The sequence below is a fragment of the Scylla paramamosain genome, unplaced genomic scaffold (assembly GCF_035594125.1).
Source record: "Scylla paramamosain isolate STU-SP2022 unplaced genomic scaffold, ASM3559412v1 Contig6, whole genome shotgun sequence".
Classification (NCBI taxonomy): domain Eukaryota; kingdom Metazoa; phylum Arthropoda; class Malacostraca; order Decapoda; family Portunidae; genus Scylla; species Scylla paramamosain.
Genome location: NW_026973671.1, coordinates 997,501 through 1,008,428, shown reverse-complemented (window position 1 = coordinate 1,008,428; position 10,928 = coordinate 997,501). Strand labels below are relative to the sequence as shown.

At 53.9% G+C, this 10,928-nt stretch overlaps 1 protein-coding gene across 1 annotated transcript in view; it reads right to left on the bottom strand.

Moving 5' to 3' along the window:
* Positions 1 to 1,698: 1,698 nt before the first annotated feature.
* Positions 1,699 to 10,928, bottom strand: part of LOC135096723 (uncharacterized) — a 12,595-nt gene continuing 3,365 nt past the window's right edge. Inside the window, exons 2-6 of the mRNA XM_063998457.1 lie at positions 10,475 to 10,554; positions 9,669 to 9,699; positions 6,767 to 7,094; positions 5,496 to 6,723; positions 1,699 to 5,411 (exon numbers count right to left, since the gene is read on the bottom strand). Coding sequence (XP_063854527.1) covers positions 1,699 to 5,411; positions 5,496 to 6,723; positions 6,767 to 7,094; positions 9,669 to 9,699; positions 10,475 to 10,554 — 5,380 coding nt within the window. The remainder of the gene's footprint in view (positions 5,412 to 5,495; positions 6,724 to 6,766; positions 7,095 to 9,668; positions 9,700 to 10,474; positions 10,555 to 10,928) is intronic.

Sequence of the window (10,928 nt, the reverse complement as noted above, 5' to 3'; positions counted from 1 at the left end):
ACGTGTAGGCCTGATGTCTCCTTGCAACTTCCATTATTTTCCAATAATCTTACATCCTTATGAACCATATTCTGAAACAATTTTGCGCGCATCTCGACTACTTTCAATAAGTTCTAGGGATGTTTTTACGGTTTTAGTAACTGATTAACAAGATTTCTACATTATTAATTGAAACACTCTTGAGAACCCGACTAATCATCTCTGTGGTGAAGTTACACGGGTTTTACGTTTCTAGTGGCAGACTAACGAGGGTTCTACGTTATTAGTTGGAGAAACTTTCGTGAGAATCCGACTCATCCTCTCTGTGCCCTTTGAAAATAGTCGTTGTGGAAGAGCAACGCGTTTCTGAATACTGGTGTTATATGTAACAAAATTCAGGATCTCCCGTTGCCTAAGATCACTTAATGTCACGGTGGCAACGAGCGGCGAGTTTAAACTTGTTGGGGGAGGCACCATTTGTAACCGTCAGCCAAGCACCGCCCGCCACGAATATAATGCTTAAGTAATGACATTATTCTGTTTGCTGGGAATATTCAATACCTCACAGTCATGCTCATCAAGGCCAACAACACTCGCTGCATTGCTTTGGCTGTGTTGACGTGACTCACCATTGATTTGTGAACCACGGCACCATTTTGATCAAGGCCGCTGCGAATATTTGTATAGAAAATCAGGACTAAAACAACACCGAGAACCATGATGAGATCCACATTGAAAGTAAGAAGAGTAATGAACAGTAAGATGAAAAGAAGAAAAAATGCGGAACGAAATTGACATGAGAACCACAGCGAGGAAACTGTCATGAACCGTGACTAAAATAATAACAAGGAATATAGAAAAAAAAAAAAAACACGGTATAAAAACCTTTGAAAAATAGAAACAATTGAGAACTACAGTCAGGACATCGGCGATTTTTTTTCTTCTATGTTCGTGAGTTGCGGTTGTTGCCACAAAGCCGCGCGGTGTTTTGCTTCTATCTTTAAAAATTTTGTTCTTTCTACATTTTCAGCAAAAATTTTTTATGTACTTATTTGGAATTTGTTGATGTTTACCTTAATAAGAGAAAAAACAACAACAACAACAATACAACAGCAATAACAGCACAACAACAACAACAACAACAACAACAACAACAACACAACAGCAACAACAAATACTACTACTACTGCTACTACTTTTACTACTACTACTACTACTACTACTACTGCTACTACTATTACTACTACTACTTTTACTACTACTACTACTACTACTACTCTAGTGATCTAGGTGGAAGCCGCCAGGAATATGAGAAGAGAAAACCGACAGGTAACCGTCAGCAGTTGCAAGTCCTTTAATCTCTTAACTCGCCAGAGATAGAGAAGAGAAAACCGACAGGTAACCGTCAGCAGTTGCAAGTCCTTTAATCTCTTAACTCTTTTTGTTCACCAGCTAGGGTTGTATTTATAGCCACTTGTTAGACTGGTTAAACTCTCTCTAACTTTATTTAACTTTTTTTTTTTATTAAAGGTTTATTGAGTATTATGTCAACATATACATATATACATATTGCACAAAGGAAAAAATATACATGAATGTACATAATACACAAAGCGGGCACCAGCCCGCAGGTGGGGGAGTCTTGGGTCCCGGTGGTGGGCGGTGCGGTGGCGCGGCGAGGAGTGCTGCTCGCCGGTCAGGAAAGGAGCTGCGACCTGTTCAGCGGGGCGGGGGCGCTGCCCTGAGAACTCGCAGCATCAGGTCTGTGGGCGTGTGGCGGACGATGAGGGCAGCCCTGGCCTCGCGGCTGCTGAGGAGATCACCGCCTACAGGATGGGCCGGTGGTGGCGGCGTTGGTCTGAGGGCGGCGGTGGCCGGACAGGACAGTAGGTAGTGCACTAGCGGGTGGCGGCTGTGCCTCCCGCAGTGGTCGCACTCCTGCCCCCGAAAGTCGTCGTACAGCTGTTCCCTGGTGCAGTAGCCCAGCCTTACGCGTTGCAGCAACACGCCGTCTGCTCTGGGCTGCTGCTGGGAGGCGTCCAACGACTGGTAGCCAGTGGCGGAGGCGTACCAAGCTGCCTGTCTCTTCCTTGTTTCCAGCTGCCGGTGCGTGTGGCGGGCGCGCTTGGTTGCGGCGAGCCTGGCTCGCGCCCTCACTTGGCTCAGGCTGGGTGGCACATGCCTTGTCACCTGGGGGCCACTAGCAGCTCTCTTGGCGGCTGCGTCAGCAGCCTCGTTGCCTCGTACTCCCACGTGGCTGGGTATCCAGTTGAGCCTCACCCGCCGCCCCTGCGCGGCGAGGCTCTGGAGGCTACCCAGGATGGCGGTGACGAGGCCCACGTTGTCGCTGGGATACGGCTGTTGTAGAGCCTGTAGCCCCGTTCTGGAGTCGGTGTGGAGCACCACGGTGCGCTCCCGCCGGTGTTGAGCGTGCTCCAGGGCCAGCAGGATGGCCACCAGTTCTGTCTGCAGGGTGGAGCAGTGGTCGGGAGTCCTCTCACACACCTCGGCCCCTCTGGTGATGGCAGCAGCGCCCGTCCTTCCGCTGTCAGGGTCAGCCGAGCCGTCGGTGTAGTACACAACACTGTCTGGCTCGGTGACCTGCGCCATGGCCATGAAGGCGTGCTGCCGCATCTCCTCCACGGCGCAGAGCGCCTTGCTGGCGGGCAGCTGTGTGGCGGAGAACTCTGCCGCGGGTGGCTCCCACGGGGGTGGGGCGCGGAAGGTGGGGGCAGGGAGGTCCGCCTGTGGCCAGTTCTCCATGCGAGCCAGGTTGTGGGTAGCCAGCGTGCACTGCAGCAGCCACGGGTTGCGGCGGAGAGATTCGGCACCCTGCGTCCCCGCCAGCCTTAGTCTCCTCTGTGTCACTCCCTCCGCGTCACGCTGCAGCACCCTCGCTACGCGGCAGGCCGTGATCTGCTGTACCCTGGTGGTGAGGGGTACCAGTCTGGTCTCGCTCTGCATGACGCATGCGCTGGACCACCTCGGTGCCCCCAGCATGGTCCTCATTGCGGTGTTTTGTAGCACCTCGATCCGCTCCTGCTGGTTTGGAGAGAGTGCTATGAGGACGGGGGCGCTGTAATCCACCAGCGAGCGAACAGCGTGCACGTAGTACTGGCGCAGGACGGAAAAAGTGGCGCCCGCGCTGATTCGCGTCATGGCCCGCATCACGTTCAGCCTAGACTGCGTCCTCTCCCTCAGGTAGGCGGCGTGGGCTGTGAAGGACAGCCGCTTGTCCACCCACACACCGAGGTACTGGTAGGAGTTGGTCCATGCCAGCTCAACTCCCTGGACGCGGAGCTGCCAGGTTGGGTCTGCCGCCTTCACCATCATGGCCCGGGACTTCTCTGCCGAGATCTTGAGCCCCAGGTCCTGGCATTTCCCGCTGATGAGGTCGAGTGCCTGCTGCGTCCTCCTGAGCTTGTTGCCCCTTCCGGTGACGACGAGGGCGAGGTCATCGGCGTAGCTCAGCAGGACGGTGCCAGCGTGGAAAGGCAGTGCCACTAGCTGTTCCATCAGCAGGTTGAACAGTAGAGGGCTGAGGATGCCGCCCTGGGGCGTCCCGTTCTCAAGTACCTTGAAGGTCGACCTCAGGCCCTGGAACCTAACCCTGGCGCGGCGGCGCTGCAGGTAGTCGCGGAGCCAGGCCAGCAGCCTTCCTCGCACCCCTTTCCGCACGAGTGCGTCGAGGATGGCGTGAGGGCTGGCTAGCTCGAACGCCTTCTCGAGGTCGATGAAGACGATGACGGCGGGGCGGTGGTCAATTTGGGTCAGCAGGGCGAGGATGCTGTCTGCCGTGCTCACTCCGCGGGTGTAGCCGAACACATGTGGGTGAGAGGGCCCCACGCGCCACTGTAGCCGCGCGAGCACCATCCTCTCAGCCGTTTTGGCCGTGCAGCTGAGGAGAGAGATGGGTCTGATCTTGGTGGGCTCCCTCGGCTTTGGAATCGGCTGAATGTCGGCGCGGAAGGTGGGGGCAGGGAGCGGCAGACAGCCCGCCATCCATGAGGCGTTGATGGTAGCCAACAGCGCGGCGTCCCCAGCCGACCCAGCGTGCGCCAACATGGAGTATGGCACGCCGTCCGCCCCCGCTGCCGTGTCGCGGCCTCTCCTCCTAGCCCGCTCCAGCTCTTGAAGGGAGAAGGGCTGGTCAGTCACGTCGGCTTCCTCCATCGCCTCCCTGACAGCCTCGTCGCGGTGTGGTCGGAGCTGCTGCTGGATGCGTTGTGTCTGGGGAGGAAGCTGGTCACTGGAGCTCCGCGTGGTGAACATGGTGGCAAGCCTCTCTGCCTCCTGCTGCGGGTGCGGGTGGGCGGGCGGGCGGGGCGGGGCAGCGCCGGAGGCTGTCCTCACGCTCCTCCACAGCTGGCCTAGAGACGTGTGGTGGCTAAAAGTGGCGCACCACTCCAGCCACTTAGCCTCTCTGGCCCTCAGGGATACCTGCCGTGCGCGGGCCACCACATCCTGTAGGAGTCTTAGGTTGTTGGGGTTGGGGCGCCTTTTGTACAGTTTTCTGTGCTGGTTGACACGGTGGTTGTGCTCGCGCACCTCTTCGTTGTAGTACCACCAGTCTGTCCGGTGGCGGCGGCTCGGGGTGCACCTGGGGATGGCTGCGGCGGCTGCGGTCTGGATGGCCGTCGTCAGGTCCCTCTCCTGCTGATGTAGGTCGGCGGGCGGCTGATAGGCGGCCCACCACTCGTCAAGAGAGGCCTGAAACTTGGTCCAGTCCGCTCTCCTTATGTTCCAGCGTGGGGGCGGGCGGGGTGGGACCGGCGGGGCCACTGGGAGGGTGGTGAGGGTGGCAAAGTGGTCGCTGGTGAGGGTCGGGTGCACCTGCCACGTAGCGCCTGCCGCCAGGTCACTCGAGACCAACGTGAGGTCAAGCCTTCCTCCCCGGGTGTGGGTGGCCTCCCCTGTGTTGAGAAGGCACACGTGAGGGATTTCCTCGAGCAGCACGGCCAGGTGGCGGCCCGTTTCGTTGGCTGGGGACGGTGACTGTAGCATGGGGTGGTGGGCGTTGAGGTCGCCCGCAACCAAGAGACTGGAGTGGGAGGCGAGGGTGAGAAGCTCTCCTGCCTCCAGCTGGTGTCGCTGGCTCCTGTATACGTTGTATACCAGGAGCGGGAGACTTCCCACCTGCAGCTCCAGCGCCAGGACCTCCACACCGTCCCCGCAGTTGACTGGGGCTGCAACCCTACGGTGAGGGATTGTGCTCCTCACCAGCGCTGCACAGCCTCGGGTGCCCTCCGCTGTGGGGAGCGAGTGAAGGGTGTAGCCCGCCACCCTCCATTCAAAGTCGGCGGGCGTCAGTGTTTCCTGGAGGAGCACAACGTCAAGGTGCTCCTCGAAGACGGCCTGTAGGACTTGATGTTTCTTGGGTCGCAGGCCCTGCACGTTCCATTGCAGGACTCTGAGCCTGGGGGCCCTGCAGGCTGGTCCGCGTGGGTGGCGCCCTCAGCATATCTCCTCTCCATGTTGGTGGTGAAGGTCTGGTGGTTGGAGGGAGGGGCACAGACGTGGGTCCCTCGAGTTCAGCGGTGGTGGCAGGAGGCCGCACTCAGAGATGGCCGTGGCCGTCTCCTGGCGGAGAAGCGCGTCCAGATCGTCCCGCCTAGCGGGGACGTGATCAGGGCTGGCAAGCAGCTCCGCCATCAACTGCACCATCCGCGCCACGAGGCAGTTGACCACCGCGCGGGTTTCTTCGCTGAGACAGGCGGGCACCCCGTGGAGAGGATCGCTCGGGACCATGGCTCTCCTCCTCACCGTTGTCGGTGCTGGGCCTGTCGCCGCACGGGCGGGGGCGTCGCCGGGAGGGTCTCTCCCTTGTGTGCCGCTGCTCGGGTGGTGGGGCTTGGCTCGAGCATGCTTGGTAGGGGTGCTACCTGAGCGAGTGGAGGGGTGGGCGGAGGGGGTGCGGCTCTCCGTGCCTATGGCTGGAGGCTGTACCTCGGGTCGGCGGTGAGGGGGTTGCCGGTTAATCTCTTCCGGTCTTGCCGCTGGCTGGGACGGGGGTGGGGGGGTGGCTAAGGGGGCCTGCCGCGGGACCCAAGCTGACCTGACTGGAGGTGGGGCGGGTGCAACGGGATCTCGCGCTGACCTTCCTGGCTGGCCACGTGGTGGATGCTGTTGCTGCTGGGGCTGAGCGATCTGTTGCCGGGGCTGCCCATGCGACGCTTTATGGCGACGTCGACGTTGCCGCCTTGGTGGCGCCTGAGACTGCTGTTGTTGCTGCTGGCGTGAACGAGGCATCCTACGGAGCCTCTCAGGGCACTGGGGGTTCCACGCGTGGTGGTTTTTCCCACAGTTTGGGCACCTGGCGGTGGTTGCCTCGTTGGCCTTATGGCGGGCGATGCACTCCTCCGTCGGGTGGGGCAGGCTGCACACGCCGCACCTGGCGGCATGTTCGCACCGCGCCTGCAGGTGGTTGTACCGTTGGCACCTGTAACATCTTACAGGCTCACCTTGGTAGGGGCGCAGGGAGTATCTGCCCCAGCAGCCGAGATCCAACTTGGCGGGCGGCGGCCCCACACACACAAGTAGCACCTGTCTCGTGGGCAACTTGTCCTCCTTGGAGGTCAGACGCTGGGCGGAGGTCACCTGAGGGTGAGCCTCTACCGCCTCGAGAGGCAGGTCGAGCGGGTAGCGCTCCAGCACCACCTTGTGCCTCTTTTCGCTTGGGTCGAGGAGGAGCACCCTGTTTCCTTCCTCCGCGATGCGGCGCAGGAGTGCCGTGGAATCCTCGTCCTTGGGCGTGGACCACGTGCTCACCCTTGAGATTAACCCTTACCTGTATCCGAAGGGTCGGATACTCCCTCTCGAGGGCAGAGATGGCTCGGTAAGAGTTCTCGTATTCGCCCAGGCTGCCCAGCTTGAACTTGGGCCTCGGGGGCTGGTGGCGGCGAGCTCGGCTGGTCGTGACGGTAGTCCATCCTTGCTCCTCACCGCCGTCCTGCTGCTGCTGCTGCACCACGTCGCTGAAAACGGAGAGGTCGAGTGGGGCCCAGTCCGCTTCGGTAGCGTTGTCCTCCTGCCATGAAGGCTGGAGGCTGCGGGTGGCTCGCTTCGGTGAGCGCTCATCATCTGCTGCTGTCCTCCAGCAGGTTACGGGCCGCTTTCTTGGGCGTGGAGCACTTTAGGGATGCTGAAGAAGAGGATGCTCTTGCCCTCTTCCCTGAACCGTTGTTCAGCACTAGCACTTGGTCACTGTTGAAATGCCATGACGATTGAACGATGCGGGAACGACACACGTGGTATTTAGGGTAGGTCAGAGGGAGCGTGGCAGCGACCACGTCCGACCCCGACCGTGGCCCAGTCGTGACTGCTACACTACTACTACTACTACTACTACTACTACTACTACTACTACTACTGCTGCTGCTGCTGCTGCTGCTGCTGCCTGTGCAATCTTGAGGCCTTAGAAGAGTATAATAGTGAACACCGCCTATCGTGAACGGCCGCTAACTTTTCAAAATACGCTAAAATTTCACAAGGTCGTCTTTGGGGAAGAGACGAGGAGGTGGTAGATAATAATAAAAAAAATAAAAGTTAACCAGACGGAATCACCTTTTGCATCAACGAAGGCTAATATCATCTTGTATTTCCCTCCCTTGTACCTATAAAGAAAAAAAAGTAGAAAAAATTCCCTTAATATTTGCTTCGACAAAGGCAGTTCAGGTAATGCAAAATAAATGAGGGAGAAAGCCCGCCAAGTGCTGCTCCTTAATGAGTTCGAGGGAAACAAAGCAGATGCCGTGAATTTTCTCCCAGTCTCTGTACAACTTTTAAAGAGGGGAACGTTCCCTCCGCTTGTAAAGGTTCAGGTGGTGGTGGGCAGGCGGGCAGGTGGCGCTGTGCCGAGCAAGGGAGCTGGAACAAGTATTGGTGTTGCTGGTGGTGGTGGTGTGCTTTGTCTGGTCTTCTCTTTAATGGCCACTCAGGGAATAGTTGGGCTGATTCTGATAGCTTTTCCTTTTTTTTTTTTTTCTACCATTTTTTTATGCAGATTTCAACATATTCATCAATCAGTGTTTGCCTCTTTTCATCTATTTATCCATTTATCTATCTATTTACCTGTTTATCTATCTACCTATCTATCTATCTATCTATCTGTATATCTGCTTGTTTATCTTTGTCTGTATTTATCTGCATATCTATATATTCATCTATCTATCTGTTTATCTAAATATCTGTGTATTCATTTATCTCATGGATATTGCATCCATCCAATCGTGTAAGGCAAGAAAAATAAGGATGAAAATGAATAGAAAGTCTCGTGTGGAAAGTTGATTGATGTAGCGAAGAGTTTTTGACTATACATGGCTTAGTAAGGCTTAGCTGTGTCTTGAAAAGTTCAGAACGTGTCGTAATCACCGCGGGAATAATCAAGTGCTGATCAGCCGCAGAATAAGAGAGAGAGAGAGAGAGAGGAGAGAGAGAGAGAGAGAGAGAGGAAGAGAGAGAGAGAGAGAGAGAGGAGAGACGAGAGAGAGAGAGAGAGAGATGAGAGGAGAGAGAGAGAGAGGAGGAGAGAGAGGAGAGAGGATGGGGGAGAGAGAGAGAAGAGAGAATGTCTTGTATTTGGAGGATAGTTTTAATATTATTTTGTGTCTTGAAGAGCCTAGGTGTCGTAATCACCATGGAAATAGTTAAGAGTTGGTCAGGCCGCCACATAAGCACCACAACACCTCTGCTCGCGTCTCCACCCCACACTTACACGCTCCCAGTCCAGCTTTCTTTTTTTTCTGGCAAAGAGAGAGAGAGAGAGGAGAGAAGAGAGAGAGAGAGAGAGAGCGATGAGAGAGGAGAGAGAGAGAGAGAGAGAGAGAGAGAGAGAGAGAGAGAGAAACGCACCACCACTTGCTTCAGTGGAAGGAAAAATCGTTTGCTAAAATTCAGTTAAAGGATTTTTTATCTGTAAACTTTAAAGCATTTTTTATGTCGTAGAATTTAAAATTGCGTATAAACAGGAAATACATGTAATATTTGGTTTCATTGTAACGCTTTCAAAAAATACTTTTAAAAGAATCCTGTTTTGCTTTTAAATGGCAAAACATATGGGGGAAAAAAATATATTTATTCAGTAGAGCAGTAAAGGTACTTTCATACGTATTAGTTAATATTTTACGTTTGAGTTTCAAATGTTGCTCATCACTTGAGACTCGACATCACAGGAATATGTAAATGTTGGAGAATGTGAGCAATTACATTTTGGTGTGGTTCATTTCCTGCGTCCACGCCGCATCACCGCCTGCCGTGACCACCACCGCAACGACTATGCCTGTCACGACTCCCCTCGCCACGACCACAGCCACGACCAACATATCCGCGACCAACCACGGCCAAAAATCACCCTTGCCACCGCTACCCCAGCCACGACCACACCCGCTAATGTCTGTCTGTCTGTATGTCTCCTCCCAATGACCACACGCACGCAGGGAGGCGCGGCGCTCATACCGGAGCTTCAGACAGGTAATGATCGAGGCTTCTTTTCTCCAAAGTTCAAGATAATGAGCAAGACTTTCCTTCACACGCACCAAACTTACAAATAGTGAAGTTTACCAAACAAAAAGACAGTCGTCGCTGAAGAAAATTAAGAAAAGAAATTCCATCTCGACACAAAACAGTACTTTACGCATATCAAGTTTCATGTTCATCAGATTTCGACTCCCTTTAGTGACATTCGATCCCACCTTTCACGAGAGTTAAAGGATTTGGATTGCACTGGTTGGGACGCCGGAGTGGTAATTGAGATAAGGTGTGGACTGTGTGGCGAGCAAGGGACCGGGGTACAAGAGGCTTGGTGGTGGTGGTAGTGGTGATGGTGGACACGGCAGTACTTTGCTATTCAATATCGCTTCCTCCCGTTTTATCCTTTACATTATTTCCTTTCACTTCTTTTCGTCTTCAGTTTTTTTTTCTGTCTCTACATATTCGTGGTGGTGGTGGTGGTGGTGATGAGTGGTGGTGAAGGGAAGACATATTTCGCTTTCACTTTCTCTTTTTCCATTGCTTTCTCCGCCTTTTCTTTTTCTCCTTTTCTTTTTCTCTGGGCATTCGAGGTGGGTGTTATACGGAAGGCGTGTTTTAGCTTTCCCTCTCTTCTTGTCATTGGTATCTCCCTCTTCTTTTCTCCTTCGTTTCTCTCTCTTTACGTAGTCTACTTGACAGAGAGAGAGAGAGAGAGAGAGAGAGAGAGAGAGAGAGAGAGAGAGAGAGAGAGAGAGAGAGAGAGAGACATACAAATACGCAAAAAGGTTGAGAAATGGACACATCAACCACACTTAGTTGGCAATAACGCCACGCAAACACATAGCACATCACTACACACACACACACACACACACACATACACACACACACCACACACACACACACACACACACACACATCCATCTCTCGTACTCCACCCATTTACTGACACGCTAAAATAAATCAGCTCTCTGTTCCTGCTCAGTGAAATGGTCTGGAAATTTATGCTTACATTACCAGTACTCACGTGGGGATCTACTGCTGCTGCGAGTTTCATTCCCAAGCTTCTCCTGCACCGACTGCCTACTGTGGGTGGAGGCATGGCGTCTGTGTGGTTGGAGGCAAGGGGGTCTCTGATATATAATACAGACAGACAGAAGACAGACAGACATAACAGAAGGCAGACAGACAGAGACAAGAATCGTAGCGAAACAAAGACAAGAGAAAACAAAAAAGAAAAATGAAGGCGAAAAGAACGAAACGAGACAACGAAAGAGAAAGAACTCGAAAGAAAGAAAGAAAAAGAAAGAAAGAAAGACAGAAAGAAAGAACAAAGTAAAAGGAAAATTTGGGGTGAACATTGCGAATTTAAGACAAAAGAAAGAGAAAAGAGAAGAAGAATTGGAAAAAAGAATACAAGGAGAGAGAGAGATGAGAGAGAGAGAGAGATTGATGGAGACTGACAGAGGGAAGGCAGTCCA